Below are 21,129 nucleotides of genomic sequence, written 5' to 3'. Positions count from 1 at the left end.
TAAAATGTAAACACTGTACAATGACTCTTGTGAAGACTCTAAGTCAAATTTTTAGTAAATACTGATCAAAACTTCTATTCTTGAAGAATGACTATTACAAACTGAAGTCACTTAACTTGTGAAGACCATATGGTTCATAAAGACAGAACCCTATTCTCACTTCCACAAACTCTGAGACCAAGAATATGGCCAGTAATTAATATTTCTCCCCTACATAACAGCCAGCTAGAGGCACAACATGCTACCCTGTCTTCTGTTGGGACAGAAATGTTCTCCCCTCCAGACCCCTCCAGCCTCCATCTACCCTCAGCTTCCTCCTCAGCCTTAAGCTGCAGCTTCTACAATCATCTTCTTGGCCATTCCATCATCCACTTCTGAGACCTGCTAATGCCATTTTTGTGAGTTTGGTTGGCTCCTGGAAGTCGCTGACAAACCCTGTGCCCCCAGATCAGCCAGAATTATTCCTCTGAGGTGGAGGTTGCTGTCAACACCCGGTCAGCCTACATCCGCTGGCCTCACTCACCTACCTGTCTCTGTGCCTCCATCCCCATGGGACGATGTGGCCCTGATGGGTTGTACCACTTCTGTGAGTTGGCCCAGGAGAAGCCTGCAGGCACCCTGTGTCTCTTTTTTTTCTTTTAAAATTTTTTACTGGGGTCACATTGGCTTATAACATTATGTAAACTTCTCTGCATCCCTTGAAAACACAAAACCAGCATGGCAGCAGAGTCCTTGACCAGGAAGTCCAGAAGCCATCCCAAAATGAGGGGGTGGCTGGCAGCCTGCATACCTGGGAAGTCACCTTCTCCTGGGAGACAGGGCATGCCATGGCACTGCCTGCGTGGACCCTCATCTCTGTGGCTTCCTGGAGAACCACTTCCTAGACCTGGAGCTGAAACTCATCCAGAAGATGGGCAACCACCTAACCAAACTCCGCAGGCTGGACAGCCCCAAGCCTGTCTAGTTCAGCGTCATCCTCAAACATGACCAGGAGCCTCCCACGCACAGTGGCCTTTAAGGGACCCATCCACTGCCTCCCCCTGGCCTGCTGGAGCCTCTCCCCCCAGCCTTGAGGTAGCTTTTTAACCACCCTGGAGCTCTCTCCCAAGCCACAGGAATAATAACAGAAAAGGGAAAGAGAAAAAGCCACCTGCAAAAGACTCTTAAGAAGACAAACAAACCAAAAAGAAAGAAAGTAAATTCATATTGAACAAAGACACTCTACTTTTAAATTTGTTTTAATTAAAATACACTACACATTTTCATGGTTCCTAGCTACATCTTTTTATCGATGTTACAAATAAAGAATTTCCATAGAAACCTGTATCAACACTGAAGAATTAGTGTACCTGGTGTCTGTAAGTCTAAAATGTGTTGTCTTGCCTAGTTTTGAGGATGACGTAATTATTTCACAATGATTGCAAGAGTTGATCGAGACCCCAGTACAAATAAAAGACTCTAAGTCAGTGCCTAAATTCTGACCAGCCTTAGTTCCCAACCGCACCTCTTCCACAAAAGCTATGACAAGAAGGCAGATACAGCATGTTCCAACCCAACCCTCAAAATGTTTTAGTTGCAGTCTCTCGCAGAGCTATCTGCTTACTTGCAATGGACAAGGACATACTTTCATAATCCCAGAAAATCTGAATACTAAAACTAAGAACTTTATGCTGTGCTGAGATAATCATGATGTAGGTCCATGAAATAGAAAGCAAATAGTATTAGTCCATTTTTGACAGGAGTAATTTCTTTGCATAGGTCTTCCTTGACTAATCATGAGATTTCTTGTTTTGTCTCGTAGAGTCTGCTTAAAACTAAAGTTCATAAATACTCCCTCAGGACCACAATTCTTTCAAAATTGCCATTGTACACACTAATTTAAAATGCATGTTAAATAAGGCTTGGGAGTAACAGGCAAAAAGGACCTAAGACAGTTGCTATGTGATGCATGCTTTTCTCTTAGATACCAGTCTTGGAGGCAATCCAGTTGCGGTAGGCGGTTACTCGCATATAAACGCCGGGCTTATTGATTTGACCACATTCGACTCCCCAGCTCACTATTCCAACAAGGTACCAAATATTTCGAGAATTGGGATAAACTAGTGGTCCTCCAGAGTCACCCTAAATAAAACAGAGAATATTTATCATTATGAGAATTTTCTTCCAGATACTTTACTTACACTAAGTGATAAACCAGATGAAGTTTGTGATTCATCTTCACAGAGACCCCAGGAAGGTACATGGTGTCAATCCCTGCAGCACGCCAACCACAACCGAGACTGGCCAGAATATATTCTCTGGGGCTTGTTGGGGTTGACTTGAACCTTGAACGCAAGAACTGATAAGTTACCAGGTCTGGGTCTATGAGAAAGCTTTTGGGAGACATATATTATGGAAATACTTTGAATACGGAGCTTCATGTCTGAGAAAAGCAGCCAGAACCCTAGCCATGAGGAGGCTAAGAAGGTAAGAGAAATGGACCAGAAGTAATTCAAAAATTTCTGAGACTGATCCTTACTTGAAATATAGTTACGAATACGGACTGTGATGCTAGACTACCTTGGTTTGTAGGCCAGCTCTCCCACTTACTAGCTGTGGACCTTGTGTAAATTACTTTACCTTCCTCTGCCTCAGTTTCCTCATCTATAAAATGATAATAATGGTAGTACCTACATCACAAGGTTGTGATAAGGATTAAATGAATTAATACTTGTAAAGGACTTCAGTCAGTGCTTGGCTCAGAGTTAAGTCCAACATAAGTATTTGTTAAACGCTATAAACACATTTCGCATGTAGAGGAGAACTACTTTAGTACCAAAACCGAGAGTGAGTTTGACAGGATTGTCAAAGCGCAAATTAATTGAAGCATAGAATTGTCTCCATATTGATGATTTTCATAAAATAATTGCAGTTACCTATGTACTATGTGGTCAATGTAAATAACGTCCAGACTTACCTGGCAGGCATCAATATTTCCTTCCATGTACCCAGCACATAGCATTGTGTCCTGTACCAAGCCATTATATGCTTCCCTAGCATTGCAAGTGTTTGTATCAATAATCTTCACAGGCGCTTTCTGCAGTAACACTGGGTATTCACCTAGATGAAGTAAATGTTATCAGCAAAAGAGCTTGTCTGAAACAGAGCAGGATGGAAACTTTGTTTTGTCCTCTGTGCATAAAGCTAATATTTGACTCTTGCCTATTTTCAGGATGAAAAAGTTCACTCAGTTCCCTCACACAAACCAATGAAAAAGAAACATTCAAAGAATGACTTGAAATATCTAACATTGCTTTTCTATGTCCTTATCTCTCTTCTTACATCTTTGGACCAGAACTTTCTCAATTAGGTTCTCCAGGTTAGGGAGTTTCTGCAACCAACTTGGTCTCTTTGGAATGTTCCAAACCAAGGCAATTTGCAAAATTATAACCCCATAGGCACCGTTCCCTGAGGAATCGCCTGGGAGTAGTGGGCATTTGGAGGTAAATGATGCCTTTGGCTCTACGTAGATCACTAATGGTTCTGGTTGTTTTTGTACTTTACACACTATGTTAAGTTTTCACTGGACTTACCATCGTATGAAAGTGCTCCCCATCCTGTAACAACAACTCCTTCGCCTGGTGCAAAAATCTGTGTGGCTTCAGGAAGACAAACTCGATGTACATCATTCTTAAATGGAACTTTCTCAGTGAGCAGTATGACTGCAATATCATCATGATGTTCACCCTGGATGTAGTCTTCATGAATAATAATTTCTTGAACAGCGTGTTGCATGTAGGGGGGAACTACTCTAGTGCCAAAGCTGACAGTATAGTTTCTTGGATTTTGTGACCTAAAGAAACAAAAACCATGTATTTTGCGTTTATTTCAAAATAATAGAAATATGGCCTGCATCTACTATACTCTTTTCATGACACTAATATTTCTTTGCTCTGTAGTCCATCAGCAGTGATTTAATATGATATTTTAAATCATTTTAAAAATCTCATTTGAATCCCTACACTGTATACTATGTAAAGCAATGGGGATATAGAAATAAAAATAAATTGCCCACGCCTTCAAGAAATTTAAATCTGATGAAAGAGGGTCATAAACACAAGCGGTTATAATTGCTTAAATGGTTATGTATATATTTACTGGGACCACAAAACAGGAGGACTTAAATCTGCCTGCTCTAGGGAATGGAAGATTTCTTCAGGAAAGTAATCTTTTGGATGAGACCATACAGCTGAGTCGTATTTGCCTAAAAGACTAGGAGAAAGGGACAGCATGTGCAGAGGGGGAGGGAAGTATGAAACAGGATATGTGTTTTAGCAATTACAAGTAGTTTGGGATGTCTGGAGGATAAAGTGATGAGAGACAAGAATCATGTAAGAAAAAAATGTAGTATCAAGAATGAATGACTCTTCCAATTTTACTGGTTAGATAAGAAAGCCTTAGATTGGCTTACCAAAGACTTTATCTTCCAAACCAGGACACTTTTAAGAATGAGAGGGAGTGCTACTGATAATTAAACTGGCATAACAGATGCAAACTGGAACTGTTCCAGGGCCATTGGCATCCCTAGCCTTGGGCAACATGATGAACTTACTTTTGAAAGCAGTGAGCTGCAGTCACCAGGTATCTTTCACTGATCAAAGACGCCCCACAGTAGTGCTGGCCATTCTTTTTGACACTTGCTTGCCATGGCCATTCTCCTTCCTGAACACTGGAACCTCCCTTGACTCTATCATATGTAGCTGACATCCTTGCTCGTCTCCCACAACCTGTCAGAAAGAGTCAATTTTGTTCCACTGAGAATAGGAAGACACTGCTTACTTGATTACAAAGCCAACAGTGAGCTGAGTTATTCTTGTATGGTTCTATCTGACAATATCCTGCACTGACAAGGTCTTTATTAGAACAGAATGTAATCTGCACAGAAATCACTAGCATCTGCAGAATCACCTGCATACCCAGCATAGTATCTCCAAGACACTTCAGCCTTGGAGAATACAAAAGCTGTGGGAGGTAGATAAAGTCACTGTTAAGTCCATGGTCTCTGCAACCAGGCTCCTTGGTTTGAATTCTGGCCCCACCATTTATAAGCTGGATGAATTTGGGCAAGTTGTTTCACTTGTTTGTGCTTCAGTTTCCTCATCTCTAAAATGGGATTAATAATAATACTTATCTCTAGAATTACCGTGAGCATTAAATGAGTTATATGTAAAGCACTTAGAATTGTGCCTGGCCAAGAGTAACAAATCTTGACTGCTGTGTTTTAGATCATCTCACACATTTAATCAAAAAGTTTCTGAACTTACGGTTGTTGATAATCTTTTCCGCATTGACCTTATTGATTTCTGAAATAGAACAAAAAGCCCATAGTAAATTTAATACCTAGCATTACTCCACTGACCCTGGGGCCAATGGAGTAGGATCAAAGGTTCAGCAGTGCAGAGGTCTCCAGAAAGAATTTGGAATCTCAGGATGAAATGTTGTTGGAAAGGAGAGAATCTTGGTTTATTTTAATTGTTGTTTTACTATATGTGAATGTATAATATGGAAATAACATCTTCATGGTCCCACATGAGCGACTTATATTTTTCTAATTGGAACTGTACTCTATGTTATCTAGAGTTGAAAATTGCCAGTATCTTTCCTTAGAAGAACAAGAAGACCCACAGTGAACCTGATTCCTGTCAGTGCACAAAAATAACTTTAAAAAAGTGATCTGCCTTATAACGACAGATTGTGTGCTACTTTTCAAAGTTAAAGGAGATCATAAAAAGAATAGCAAGATACACCATCATTTATAAAGACTGTTCAAAGTCTTACTATTTGCTTTAGAATGAGAAGCAACTTTTTTACCCCAAAAACAATTTTAAGGTGTGGCATTATTATGATTTGAATATGATTTTAATAATGAAGAATACAAATTATTTCTCTGATGTGAAACAGACTTATTCATTAAAAAATATGTACTGAGGGGACAGGCCCCATGGCTGAGAGGTTAAATTCGCTTGTTCCGCTTTGGTGGCCCAGGGTTTGCCAGTTCAGACACTGGGCGTGGACCTACATGCCTTTCATCAAGCCATGCTATGGTGGCATCCCGCATAGAAGAACTAGAATGACCTACAACTAGGATATACGACTATGTACTGGGGCTTTGTGGACGAAAAAAAAAAGAGGAAGATTGGCAGCAGATGTTAGCTCGGGGCTAATCTTCCTCACCAAAAAAGTATATGAAAAAAATATATATATTGAGGTTCAGCTTTATGCCTGGTGCATGTGATATGTGTTAGAGACAAAAAAGGTGAAAGTAACACTGCTCCCATCTCATACAGAAGCTTACCCACGACCCTAAGGGAATTAGGATCTGTAGTCAAGGATCCTGATGGATTCCTCAGCATCTGACGTAAGATGCTTTCAATTCTTCCTCTTGTGTTTTCCTTCATTGATCTGGGAGACTTGAACATCAGCCATATATGTGCTGTCACACTGTTGCTATAAGGACTGGAAACAACATAAAGTTTTCATATGTTGCTAAAAAATAGCATTTCCTTCATCATTCCCTGATCATTCATATCTTGGTTCCTTCTGCTTTTTTATGGGTTTGTAGAGCACCTTCACTTTAGGTTAATCACAGGATCATTTATCTGCCCATTTACTTGGTGACAGTGTGCATGCAGCTATACTATTCAGTTTAGAGGACAAGCAGTTCTACAATCTGAAAACTAAGAAAGACCTGAGGCACAGAGTAGAAGTATTGCATAAGAACTGGGATCATTTATTAATGTATTCATCAGTTTATTTATTGAGTAACTGCTATAGCCAAGTGTCTGGGCTAGGTGCTGTTGGGTGACACAAGGGTGACTAGCACATGGTTCCTACCCTCAAGGAATTTCCAGATTTCCAGGTAAGATAAAATATGTATACAAATGATTGTACTTAATGAGGCAGAAATGATCGGATAGTTATCTTATTGCAGATAGTCAGAAGAATGATGTCATTTTTTACTTAAAGGATCAGAGAAATTTTCATGGAAATGGTGACATACACACTGAACCTTAAAGTATTCTCATTGCTATTTTATCATCAAGCAAAAAATTTCATCAGGTAGAGAAGAGGAGAAATAGTACTCCAGAATAACTGAGTAGCAATAATATTAATTAGCATTTATTGAGCATCTGCTGTGTTCCAGGTACTTTGTTATCACATTTATTATCACACATAGTCTCCACAACACTGCAGCATAAGTGTCATTATCTTCATTTTATAGACAAGGAAAAATTGAAGCTCTGAGAGATCACCTAATGTGCTCAAAATGACACAGCTACTAAACTATGATCCAGATTTGGTCAATTGACTCCATAACCTGGGCTCTCCATGCTATGTATTCTGTCTCCCTATAATCAGTCAGCCAGTGACAACAGTGTCTAGGAGACTGAGCTCAGATGGAAGAGGACCTTTAATTCCAGTCAAGACGTAGCAATAAAGATTAATTGTTGAGTAAAACCCATGATCGAGGAAGATTAACCTGACTGTGGTATTCACTCCAGATTTGGTTGGGATTGGGAAAATGTGAGCAGCCCAAGAGGCTAAACAACGGACATGTAGGAATTGTCAAACAGCCCTAAGGCTAGTATTTGAAGTGGCATTATTATGCTCTGGGTCTCTCTTACAGATGACCAAAATTTTGGCATATAAATCAATAATCGTTCCTAGGGAGTACTCAGCTCACAGAAGTTTGATTACTGTAGCAGGGTGTGCCAAAAACAAAACCTCTGTCCTGTAGCCTCTCCATCACTTCCTATGGGCCCAGGCTTCTTATAGAATCCTGAAGATACAGGCATGGGAAAACAAAGCGGGAGACTTCTGGTGGTTGTGGTCACCTTTGAGCGATAAATGGTCCTTCAATTTTAGTCTCCCATTTCTTTCCAATACTAAAGTTGGCCCTTAAGGTTAATGCTAGTTGAGATCTTGATCAATTCTGCAATTCCAAGAGTTCCAGGAGCAGGGAAAGAAGGGAAGACATAGTCTGGTGGCATTGATTAAGGTAAAAGCAATAATTGCTTTCATTTGAAATGTGTTTATTTGCAAATATTTCCACACACGTGATCTTCTTTGATCCTGAGTACAGTTTTATGAGGGAGACAGTGTAGGTGCTATTATCAATATTTCACAGATAGAGGGGCAGACTCAAAGTGATATAGTGACTTGAGCCAGGCTCTAGAGCTGCTAAGTGGCAAAGGCTGGGCTCAGGCTATCTAACTCCTATTCTGGGGCTCCCTCTGCTATTCCATGCTACTCCAAACCCACATGCAGGGAACACAGCTCGGCTGTTTCACTTTTTGTTATTGTGACTAGAAAGATTTCCTTGGCATGAAACACTGGTGTTGATATGCTCTTTTCTACCCTATACGAACTCTAGGGCAGTTCTACAAGGTGTTTAGCTGACTTGGAGGTACAAAGACGTGAGGAAACAGGGTCTGTATTCATGCTACTGCTAATAAAAATCTTATAGCATCAAATGTTGGTCTAAGGTACCATCTAATGTTTGTTGGACATAAAAACTTAAGAAACCAGAGGGATATGTCGTCCATAATTTAAGGATTGATACATTCTCGTAGATCTAATGAACTCAACTATATAGTTTGATCTTTGCTTTGGTCTTATACTGACCAATTAATCAGCTAAAGATAATGCTGAACATTAGTCACTCATTGGCTAATGACTGTAACATATCAATAGACTCTTTTTACAGAGGAACTTGAAGTATAATGGTATACTTCAGTATGTATGATGTATTGATCTCTTTTCTGATTGTTATTGTTAGTTACTTACACCAGTGTGATGACTTGAGCATTGATATATTGTCTGTAAATGTTAGAGCTTTGAAATGCATCAACCATCTGTTAAAGAGAACATAGAGTCAAATGTCAAATTCCAATAATACATTTACAATTTAGAAAATTAGCAATTAAATAAATATAGGAAAATACTAATTTACCTTAGTCTCAAGAATTTTGCTAAGATAGTTATTTTCTGGTGATGTCTCCCTTTCATAATTTCTATTATATGGAATGTTCAGCACTTTGAAGCTACCTTGATAATAATAGGTTGTGTTTTCTGTGAGGTAAAGAAATGATCCAAGAATTATTTAAGTGAAATGGATTTCAAATCCAGATGTAGGTTACATAGTAATCCCAACTAATATGTATTGTGCTCATATTAAATATTGATAAACCCTATGAATCTTTCTGGCACAATTGACTAGATAACCAGGGCACTGTGGAAAGTGTTTACAAGACTAAGAATGGACCAGATATATATCAGACAAAGGTCAGAAAGAACAGTGACATCTTTATTGAGATAGATAGACCTATATACTAGAAATGAGATTTCTGTGTAGAATAATCAATTGCCAGATTGTGAATCAAAATAGTTACCATTTATTAAGTGTCTACTATGTGAAGATACTTTGTAAAAAACCATATGAAGCATACCCATTTTTCAGGATAAATGTAATCTCAGAGGTATTCAGTAACTTATCCAATATCATATAGCTACTAAGAAAAGCCAAGAATCAAAACTTGATCTGTCTGATTCGAAAGCCCATACCTAATCCATTACATTGCTTTCCTAAATTTTCATAGATACTAAACTATTTGATATATGATATATCTTACCTCTAATATATCATAAATATTAAGCACCTAGGAATATGCTACATACTATGTAATAACAGTGGCTAGCATATAATAAGCACTAAATAAATGCTAATATTATTTTGCAATATGATCATTGCTTTTGAAGACCATCTTGTGGAAGAGATAGGCTCAATATGGATGAAATCATTACTTGTGAGGTACTAATAAGGATATAATTAAATGATCAAGGTAATTGTTCAACTACAAGTTCTATATGAATTCAGAGAAGGCAGACACCATAATTAAAATAAAACATGACTTGCCATTAAAAATGTGGTGAAAATATTTTACAGTGAGAGAGGTGATGGAAAAAGAAGTCAGAAAGCTCTAAACAAAATGCTGAAAATGAGTTGTTTAAACAATAATTTGTGAATGAACATTGTTAATTGTAGTTTGCTTCTCTATATGTCATGGATCTTTTACCATAGAAACCAGGCTTTGCAATGGTAGTTTATTAGGTTTTACCGTAAGTAGCAAAAAGTAGACCTTGAAACTATTCAACTTCCTTTTTCATAATTCAGTACTTACAACGCATCCTTCAGTTCTTCATTTAGATTCCTAAATATTTCTACCTATTACAACAATTAGGCAGCCATGAACATTCTTCAATGTAAATAAATATATTGGCAAGATACAAACTAGTTTTATTATAACTGTATGGAGCACTTTCCCAAGGCCAGCGGATAAACTGAATATTTAATGTCTAGGACATTTAAGACTAAGAAACCATACTCTAGACCAAGGAAATCAACTCTTCAGTATCCTATTCTTATTTTAATTCTAAGCAGCAAGCTTAATGGGCCACTGAGATTGCTCACTATGTTAGGTTCACTGAATACAGCCATTGTGCTCTGCTGGTACCTGATGAGAGGAAAGTAACCTCTTAGGGATGGGATATTGATAAGACATACTTGCACCATACGATTAACATTCCCATCTCTATAAATGGTTCAAATGCCAATATGAATTGAGAAAGATGGATAGGGGCAGAAAGAAGGAAATTGTGTTACAACTTTCCATGACTTGATTGCTTCTAACTTATTTCTGTAAAGAAAATTTAAAACTTAAACACACACAAAATTTTTTGTTTGTTTGTACTAAGAGTGCTCTGGGTGCAATAACAGAGTTTAAGAATGAATTATTAGAACACTTCTATTTAAAGCTGACAGAGTAAAGCACTTCTTCTACATTCTCCTGCCTCTAGGCCCAGAAAAAGAACAAAAGATAAGGGTGGAAGTCTCAATTTCAAGGAAATGGAAGAAAACAGCCACAACTCCAAACTGAAAACCATGAAACAAGCATGACAAAAGCTGTGAAATATACACTAAGGTGAGGAGTGAAATAGATCAGAGATACATCTCCTCACGAGTTGAACGAAAATTTTTCTAAAAGTTTCAACAATTCTGTGATTTAAGTAATAAGACTACAGGTTTTGGAAAAAACATAAGGAATATTTCTCTAGAGATCTATTTTAACATTGCAGAACGGGAGCAGCAAAAATAAAAGCGAAACCGTACCAGTGTGCCATTTTTATTATATATGATCTAATCTCCCAGCTGAAGCAAGCTGCTAGAGGTAAGCTGAGGTGGAGAAAGGAAGGAAGTCAGGATCACTATATCATATTTCAGAGAGTCTGTAAATTGAGGAGCTTTCCTCAGGGCCACCCTAGCTTCCTAAGTGTTAAAAACTGAAGGTAAATTTGCCCTAGTGTTGAAGAAAATAACAGAGTGGATAAGAGAATGTTTGAGATGACAAACGAAAATATAAGCTGCAAACTTCTTCAGCCTATGAGCCACCCCTAGACTCACTTCCCATAGTATTTGTTAGAAAACATCATGCCCAGATCAAGAAGAGTAAATAATAATTACAAAGGATCCAGTAGAGAAGTTGTATATAGATGCTGAAGGGGAAAAAAGCCAAAGGAGGACAGAAAGTAAACAAAAATTAGAAGATGAATTATCAAGGAAAAAAGGAAAAAAGAGTTTTAACAACTAGTTCCCATTATCTTGAAGATATTACAGAAAAAAAGAGCTCAACAACATACTACAATTCAGTGAGGAAGAAAAACTGCAGAATTCAGTAAGGAAATGGAAGAGAAGGGACCAGCCCCATTGTCTAGTGGTAAAGTTCAGCATGCTCTGCTTCAGCAGCCTGGGTTCATGGGTTCGGATCCCAGGCATGGACTTACACCACTCGTCATCCATGCTGTGGCAACGACCCACATATAAAACAGAGGAAGATTGGCACAGATGTTAGCTCAGGGCTAATCTTCCTCAGGAAAAAAAAGAAATAAATGAAAGAGAAAAATAAGACTATCACAGACGGAAGCCACATTGGAAACAATGGATATAGATTCAAAATTTTGTGACATGGAGGACAAGCCTGAGCAAAAGAAAAAGAATGAAATGGAAAAGGAAAACAATATAAAATTATTACTGAGGGAATGAACAACATGAGAGGCAGAGGAGATCCAACAAATGCATATTTGATATTCCTGAAAAAAGAACTGAACAAATGAATTTGAGTCAGTAGCTTAAAAAGGCCCATTGTGTTCTAAGAAAAATTGATGCAGGATGAACACAACTCTAAGACAGATTGGACTTGGTGAATTTAAAGGACAAAAAGTATTACAGTGGAGAAAGCAAAGATTTTTGTCATTTTAAACCAAAGAACCCTAAATGGCACCAAGAACTTCTGGAAGTAGGGGTGGAAGTGTGATTAAAAGTAGCAAGATTGGTTGAAACAGCTAGATCCAAGTCTTTTGCCCAATCTCTGAGGTTTTTAGGTCAGGGAAACTGAGACACAATTGAGGGCAGGTGCACTATACTCAAAATTTATATGTTGGATTTTTTTTTCCCAACTTGACTACAGAAAGCTAGCAGCCAGAAATGTATCCACACCAAACAAGGGTAGCTTTTTCCCCGAGATGGGAATTCTGACCAATGCAAGAGAAAAGACCTAAATATACTGGTAACTTGGATTCTTTCAGCAAAACAACCTACATAGAACAGTCTATAGCAAAAGCAATTGTTCAACAGACACTTCTTTCATAGAGAGTTTCCAGTTAGCTCTTTAATCCCGAATCTTAAATATTAGCAGACACTAAAAGATCAACATATATTTGAGAAAAGTATCTAATATGAAATACTGTCAAAAGAAACAGAGACAATCTTGGAGGAGAGAGACTAAAAATTAAAACAAATTGTTATATTCAGAGAAGATTTAATATCAAGATGTTATATAAAAGAATATCCAGATAATAAAGAACTATTTCAGCCAATAAATATATAACAGCAGAAATAAAGAAATCAATAGAAGAATTGGAAACTAAATTTGAGAAATGACTAAGAAAGTCATTTTTAAAGCCCTGAAGGATGGAAAATAGAAAGGAAAAGATAAGAAAATTAGAGGTAATATTAAGGAGGCCTACTATTCAAATTATAAGAGCTCCAGAAATAAAGAGTACAGGAAATCATCAAAGAAATACTCCAAAAAAATTTTCAGGAACTGAAGTATGTAAATTCAGAGAGTAGGAGAAAAGATTTCACTCAAAAGCTCTAGACTCAAAATGTCATCAGACTTCTTGACAGAAAATTTGAAAGCAAAAGACAATAGTGCGTTAGCCTCAAACTTCAGAGGGAAAATTTTTTCCAACCTTGAAGTGTATACTATTAATTAAGATTAAGAGTAGAATTAAGACATTTTCAGACATTTGAGTTGTAAAAAATGCATACTTCCCAGAAAGCTCCTGGAGTATACATTCCACCACAATTGAGCAAATAAAATAATGAAAAGGAAATATGGAATCCAGGCATTAGGGTATTAAATCCAACAGACAATTGAAAGTAATCCCCAGGATGCTGCTGATAGGAAATCCCTAGTCACAGCCATATAGTTAGGGTGTGAATAAGTGTAAATGCTCATCAATAAATAGACTGCATCAATGCAGTAGAAAGTGCATAGATAATACCAACAACTGAAAAATTAGGATATTGCAATATTAAGAACCAAGTTAAAGAATTGAAAGCGGTTGCCTCTGAGAAATGGCAAATAGGGGTAGTGGAGGAGGAGCTGTTTTTTTCATAAAAAAGCTCTGCCAATTTGACTTTTTAGATTATGAGTATACATAGCTTTGGAGGAAAAAATTCCAAGCTTAATCCATGGCAAAGTCATGAAAAAAGAGTTGATGGTGAGCATATGCTCCATTTAAATACATATAAACATATATTCAAAACTAAACAAATGTAGTAATTATAATTACAAGCCAGAAAAAAGTGTTATAAATGTTGACAGGGTAAAAAGAATAATATTTCTAACAAACTACTGGGAAGTGTTGGAGAAAAATGAGAAGTGCAAGTATGCTAATTTTCTTTCCTTTCATAGCAGGATATAAATAAGATAATGTCTAAAGTTAAAAGACTTGGTTTTTAAAAAATAAGTCTAACTTTTCTCACGTTTTCAAACTTTTTAAAATCTATGTTAAGAGGATTTTTTAAATTAACATCTTTGTTATCAAGAAAAATTACTTGAAATTCAATATTCTTTGGTTTCTCTTCTTCATGTAAAATAAGTTTAATATTTTAATTATAAAATAACGAATAGTATACCATGTTTACAGTACTTTTTCGGCCTATCGATTACCTATCTATGCATTTGTATCTCGATATGGTATACACTCTTTTACCTGTGTATATTCAAAAAAATATCTGTAATACAGTATTTAGCAAATGTTAACAGGACTTGTTTCTTGGATCTGGGGTCATTAATGGCCATTTCAAAGGGAGATAATTCATTGTTTGCAATTGTCTTTTTTACAGAAATGGAAATAAAGTTTACAACAAGCTGAAACACTTAAAAACGTATCCTTTACCAACCTACTGCCAGAAAATGAACCAGGAGACCAATAGTTATTCCCAGGATTGCCAACACTCCGAGCACAACGAGGGCAATCATCCATAGTGGCAAAGATGTACGGGAAGCTGTGACTGGTCTGCAAGGAAAGGATATGAATATGAAGGATATATCAGAGAAATCACAGTTGTTTCCAATCTTTATTTCTCTCCTCTTGCTCATCCCTAGAAGTTTCACAATTTAGACACAGTAGTAGCAAAATAAATTTGAAGAAGGAAAGTGGGAAGGAAGGAAGAAGGGAAGAAAAGGTATAGAGGAGGGGAGGAAGGGAGAGAAGAAGGGAGGGAGGGAGGGGAAGAAAGCAAGCCTGTGGGCTTACCTTAAAGCTTATGGTTGAGCCTATTCGGATCTGTGCTGTAAAATTGCTTTTCAGGAGTATTACGGTTGGCACCAAGTTATCTATACTTAGCATCTGGTTCCCTTCCATGCATGTAGTGACAGAGTGAGTATCAGTAAGTGAAGAACTTGCCAGTGGGAGGTGCGAGGGAGGAGAAGAGTGGGGAATGGAAATGTCTTAGGAGTTCTTTATGCCTAAGCCTATCATAAATTTTTAAAGTATAATCATGATGCTCTTTTATTTATTGTGTCCTTATTATGTACAAAGAATACACATAAACATGAAGTGCTGTACTGAGTCAGAGCAGTGTCCATCTCTCTTACCAGTTTTTTTATGGCTGTGGTTTCAAAGAGATCTTTTGTAGTAAAGCATGCTGTGATCAACCAACAATAAGTTAGATATTTTCACTGTTTCATTTAGACAACAAACATGTGTTGAGAGCCCCTGCCTAAGTTGAAACAGGGATTTGTGGGAACTTTTCAGACAAAGAGGCTTGAAAAGACAGTCTAGAAAAACAGGGAACAATATGCAGTGCTCAAATATTGACCATCAACTCAATTTTCTTGCAGCAAACTCTGAGTCATGAATTGTCCAAAAGATAAAGTTACACAGCATGATGGTTAATTTTATGTCAGCTTTGGCTAGGCTATGGTGCAAAATTGCTTGATCAAACACTAGTCTGCATTTTGCCATGAAGATATTCTGTAGCTGTGATAAACATTTATCATCAGTTGACTTTAAGTAAAGGAGATTACCCTTGATAATGTGGGTGGGCCTCATCCAATCAGTTGAAAACCTTAAGAGCTAAAACTGAGGCTTCTGGAAGAAGAAGGAATTCTGCCACAGGAGTATAACAGAAATCCTACATGAATTTCCAGGCTGCCAGCTTGTCCTATGGATTTCAGACTTGCCAACCTCACAACTGTGTGAAGCAATTCCTTAAAATAAAATCTTTCTCTCAATCTAGAGAGAGAGAGAGAGACTGATAGATCAATCGACTCTATTGGTTATATATCATGTATATCTATACGCCTACATATCTATATCTATCTAGCTATATCTGTATCTATCTGGAGAGAAAGAGAAAGAGTAAGAGATACCCTATCGGTTTTGTTTCTCTGGAGAATCCTGACTGAGAGAGAGGCAACAACAAGAAGAAACTTTGATGCCATGCAAAGACATTGAGCTTTTGTCTTAAATATTGGGGCACCTCCAAGTGTGATTGGAGGATGACCTTAGTCAAAATCACCTGAGAGCGGTTGTTAAATATGCAGATTATGGTATCTACCTCAGATCTAGTAAATTTGAATTCCTGGAGGGACCTGAGAGTTTGCTCTTTAATACTCCCGGTGATGCAGATTCTCACTAAACTATGTGCTATCTTCATGGAAAAATATTGATAAATTTTACTCTGTCCAGGGAATATCAACCAGTTTTTCAAATTAGAAGCAGCATTGGGGACAGTGTGTGTGATGTATTGGGTAAAAATAAATTGGGTTGATGCTTTCACGAGAACAAGATTTTTTTTTAATCCATTCTCTATTGATGTTTTTTCACTCTCTTTGAAAAATATTTCATACTTATCCTTTTTTCTCAAGCCTCCAGCACCATCTACCTCATCCTCAATCTTAGCTGATAACCTAACCTCCTAGTCCACTGAGAAAATGGAAGGCACAGGAAGAGGATATTTACAACCCATCATCACATTTGTGAACTTCTCTTCCTCTGTAGTCTGCACTGCTTTTTCCTCATGTTTCTATAAATAAACTGTGCCTTTGTCTTAGGCCAACCTCTCCACAGCTCATCTCACTCCCCAATCTATGTTTCTAAGCTATGTTCTAGCCATTTCAAACGACTCAGAGTTCCATGGACAATCAGATTATTTCGTGTCTCTATGTCCTTGCACACTCTGGTCCTTCTACCTAAAACATCCATGCCAAGTCTACCCAGTGAGCTTCCACTCAAACTTTCTCTCTCAGCTCTGTCATCTCCTCCTTATTGAGGTCATCCATAGTTACCCTATTATGGATCTACATTGAGAGTAATTTTTATGTTCATATGGCAGTCTTTTCATCTTTAGTCATGACCATGTTTTGTCTAGGACCATGTTGCTATTTGTTGTTTTATATCCAGGGCAGAGTGTGGTGTCTAGTACGTTATAGATAATATTTGTTGAAGGAGTGAATGAAGGAAGCTAAGAGATGTCAAGATCAACTAGATCATGAGGATAGATAGATCAGAAGGATACAGATTATGGAAAACGTTCAATGCTAATCAGAAGAGTTTTGACTTTATCCTGTGGAAATGACTTACTTGAGGACTTGTAGTGCTTAAGATGAATCTTGAGCAGTCTGTGTGGTGATAGTTTAAAGGAGGGAGAAACAATGAAAGGGAAGGGCCAATGAGGAAAGAGGCTACTGTAATCCATGGGAATGGAGTGATGGGATCCTTGATGATAGTAGCAAGACAAGAAAGACAGCGATGAATTTGAGAAAGTTTGTTGTAGAATATTTGTCAGAACTTGGTAACTAATTAGCTATATCGCTAAAGGATGGGAATATGTTAAAGGTGACACAAGATTTTACCTCAAGACGTAAAGAAGAGTAAAATGAAATCTAGAAGAGGTAATGGGGAGAAAAATGGTAAATATTTTATATCTTGAGTTTGAAAGATATTTAAATTTCCAGTACACAATTAGAAATATCAGACTGGTAGTTAACTGAGGAACCATAGTTGGGATGTAAACTTAGGAGTCATCCAAAAACAGAGAACACACAAAGCTGCGAAGCTCGATTAGTATATTATAGTGCTTGTTATATAGAATATTGCAGAAAAAATTGATATCTCTCTTTCCAAGGCAAACATTTGTTTCCATCCTAACTACAATTAATTTATGTCAATTTTTTCATACACCCCCTGAATTTCACAGTCTCATTGTTTGATATCTCTCAAAAGACTTAAAATTGTCAGCATATGTTTCTTAACTGTCAAATTCCAAAATGTTGTTCACCTTTCAGTGATGGGTAAGCACTTACCTCATCTCACAAGCATTCAGCTCCACCAAAACTGCTTTGCTCATTGCTTGGTTCTCTGATCTTTACTCTACACCCTTTCTTTACTTTTCTGTCTCCCATGAACTGTGACTAATTGCTTTTTTTCCTAGTAATCTCTTAATAGGGGGTATGTTAACACATTTCTTATATTGACTGGTTTTATTTTTAAAACTTTACCTCAGAAAAAGACTTCATATAAACTTGGGCAATTTTTTTTTCTTTCATCTATGCAATTTCTTTTAGGAATTTGTATTCTTGTAAGAACAGGAATAAATCTAAACATACTAAAATATGATCAAATAAATTGCCTTAGAATTCATCCAGACACTGAAATAACTTTCTAATTTTCAACTGTCTTTCATTGAAAACACGGTGGAATTTTATATCTACATTCCTTATCCTCTCTTTCCATTTTGATTATAGCTTGTTACCAGCCTAGATGCTTCTCTGGGTTGTACCTACCTTTAACTCATAACCTAAAGATCTTACAAATCATAACATAGGTTAAATATCTGCTTAAAAATGACAGACTTCCCAGGCAGAATAATTACTCAGCTATTAAGCTAATATTTCTGGTAGTCCACAGTGAAAATTTTTCTGAATAATCACATAAGGGGAATTACTGGAAAAGGATACAGAATATCGATTATGTCTTGCCATAAAAACAAAACTCCTGGCCATGAACCCTCAATGCTACCTTGACAAGGATCTAAAATACAGCTTTCTTCTGAGATCTTTCCCATTCCATCCTATAGAACTAACCCTAAGAGAAAAATTGAAACTGGTGAATGTGGTTTTGAAGTCTTGACTTCCGCTTCTAGTGTTCCTTTTCTTCCTCTTGTCGATTCATCGTTCAGGCACCCATGTGCAACCACGAGATTGAGTAAGATCTCTTCACATGCACCCGCAGAATCAACCATGTTTCCAAATGCCTCCAAGCTCCTCTGGGAAATCAGTTTAAGGCCCCACTGTCGGAAGCTAACCACTCAATTAGGGCTCAACCGTTTCCTAGGTAACTAGGAGTGCTTAGAAACAATGGCTTAATCCTTTGAAATCTTTCACGTTAGGACTTCATACAAGTGTCAAAACGTCAAAGGAGAAGGAGGAGGTGCCCTATAAACAAAAAAATATCATCCACCAAGCATAGTGGTGATGACTATCTTCTAAATAAAATAAAACAAAACGAAACAATCATGCTATTTCCTCTCCACTTTTAGATGTGTATGACCACTCTTTACTGATAGATCAGAGATGTGGCTAATATGAAAACATCAGGGTTGGGAATAATATGATATCTTTAATAAAGAAACGACACAAAAATAAATTATTTACTTTAGTTCGAGAAAAAAATGTTTTTAGTATATACGCTATCACAGTGAGTATGCTTTTTCTAATCACACTTTTATATAAAAACTGATATTGTGAAAATATATATGTGTCTTAAAAGGCTCAACTATTGACTCAAGAGGCACATTTTTAAAGAAATATTTGTGTAAGATATGCATTTATATTTCACAGTTATCTGAACATTAAATATTTTATTCTTTTTTGGGGGAGGTGGGGGAGAGGGAGATTGGTCCTGAGCCCATAGCTGTGGCAATCCTCATTTATCCTGTATATGAGAGGCCACCACAGCATGGTTGACAATCGATGTGTGGGGCCACCCCAGGATAGAACCCAGGAACCCCGGGACACCAAAGTGAAGCAGGCAAACCCGACCACTACACCATGGGGCCAGCCCCTGAGTGTTAAATATTTTATAATTGGTTTCACTTAATTTTGCCTATTGCATATATTTTGATGAAAGCACCCTGGGAGCTCAAAGTATATTTTTAAAATGGCATTAATGATCACTGTTCACTGAACGTATTTATCTACTTAGCTACTTTAAAGATAAACAGCACATATGTATATATATACATAATTATACTATTCTAGTTCACGAACATTTTGTAGATAAAAATACATGGTTTTATGTCTCATTCTACAGAGAACACCTATGAAGAAATGGTACTGTGAGATTAAAGACAATATTCACACAGGCATTTTAAAAAGCACAAGATGTTAAACAAATACAAGGGAGTCGTAATCATCATCACTACCAGTAACAATTTAACATTTGATTTATAAGAGAAGAAAATTTTCTCTCTGCTTCCTTCTCTCCACTTTACAACAGTCGCACATTCATATTATTTTTTTTTTTTTTGCAGGATGTTAAGCTGCATCCTACCTTTCTGAAGCACTCCCCAAAACACTACACAAAACTACAGATTCCAGACACAGATACTTGTATGCAATAGGGTTTTCTCCATGCAGGAAATCCAAAATGCTGTGGAAAAGTTACAAACTCCCCCGTAAATTTGGTTATTTTACTGCAACTTTTGGGTGGGAGTCATATTGGAGAAACAGTGTTAATTCTATTTATGTCAGAATTTTAGGCAAGTAAATCTCCACTTACCTATACATAATGTGCTGATATAATGGCTGTTGATGGTAATAAAGATAAAGAAAACTTCCGCGCTTCTTTTGTCCTGATGAGTGGTTCTCAGGTAAATGTACTAACCACAATGATACTTGGGATTTTAAGGGCTGGGTGCAATAGCAGAAAGCAATTAAAAGGAAACTTGTTTAACAAGTGTTGATGACAGTGTGGATCTGTGGTTTAAAGGAAGAAATTCTCTTTGAGCGGATACTTAGAAAAAGACAGTAGGCATAACTTGGATTGGTCACCTGAGGGGTCCACCCAAGAAGTACCAGCAGAGATTGGTGAATCAGTGTTCTGACTCAGGTTCCGTCCAGCCCTTTCATGATACAGAGCTCCTCCCCAGTGAAACCAGCTGTGTCCGGCAGAGCAGTCTCTGACAAATGATAAAATACATGGTGTTTATTTCATACAGTAATTCTACTACAGCATTACTGTTCTGAAACATGCTCAATCTAAAAATTCTCACTGTGACTCAATACATAGTCACATACTTTTGTAGGAATGGGTTTACAGATGGAATTAGATTTTGGTATAAGAAATATCAGTTCTATTTTGGTAATTCTTTATAGGAAATGGAACTAATTAATCCAGTTGAGAGTTCTTTTACTGAGTGAATATGGATTAAGTTTTTGGGTGACACACCAAATTCTT

General features: G+C 37.2%; 1 protein-coding gene across 1 annotated transcript; it reads right to left on the bottom strand.

Annotated features, from left to right (window-relative positions):
* Positions 1-1,353: 1,353 nt before the first annotated feature.
* On the bottom strand, positions 1,354-20,529 carry LOC124237507 (transmembrane protease serine 11B-like protein). Its single transcript, XM_046657216.1, has 10 exons — positions 20,452-20,529; positions 14,567-14,682; positions 8,993-9,111; positions 8,827-8,894; positions 6,335-6,495; positions 5,304-5,342; positions 4,592-4,766; positions 3,573-3,832; positions 2,957-3,099; positions 1,354-2,121 (listed from the first exon to the last, which is right to left on the bottom strand). Exons 1-10 carry the CDS (start codon positions 20,457-20,459, stop codon positions 1,960-1,962), a joined length of 1,251 nt encoding a protein of 416 aa, XP_046513172.1. The 5' UTR covers positions 20,460-20,529; the 3' UTR covers positions 1,354-1,959.
* Positions 20,530-21,129: the final 600 nt, after the last annotated feature.

The sequence above is a fragment of the Equus quagga genome, chromosome 3 (genome assembly GCF_021613505.1).
Source record: "Equus quagga isolate Etosha38 chromosome 3, UCLA_HA_Equagga_1.0, whole genome shotgun sequence".
NCBI classification, from domain to species: Eukaryota; Metazoa; Chordata; class Mammalia; order Perissodactyla; family Equidae; genus Equus; species Equus quagga.
This window is presented reverse-complemented; position numbering and strand designations above follow the sequence as displayed.

What these genes read in the sequence shown, in the direction of transcription:
- LOC124237507 (XM_046657216.1), bottom strand. An exon ending in GCAAAATTCTTGAGACTAAG is followed by an intron (nt 8,895 to 8,992) that starts GTAAATTAGTAT and finishes TCTCTTTAACAG; the next exon opens with ATGGTTGATGCATTTCAAAG. An exon ending in GAAATATTGATGCCTGCCAG is followed by an intron (nt 2,122 to 2,956) that starts GTAAGTCTGGAC and finishes TGTTTTATTTAG; the next exon opens with GGTGACTCTGGAGGACCACT.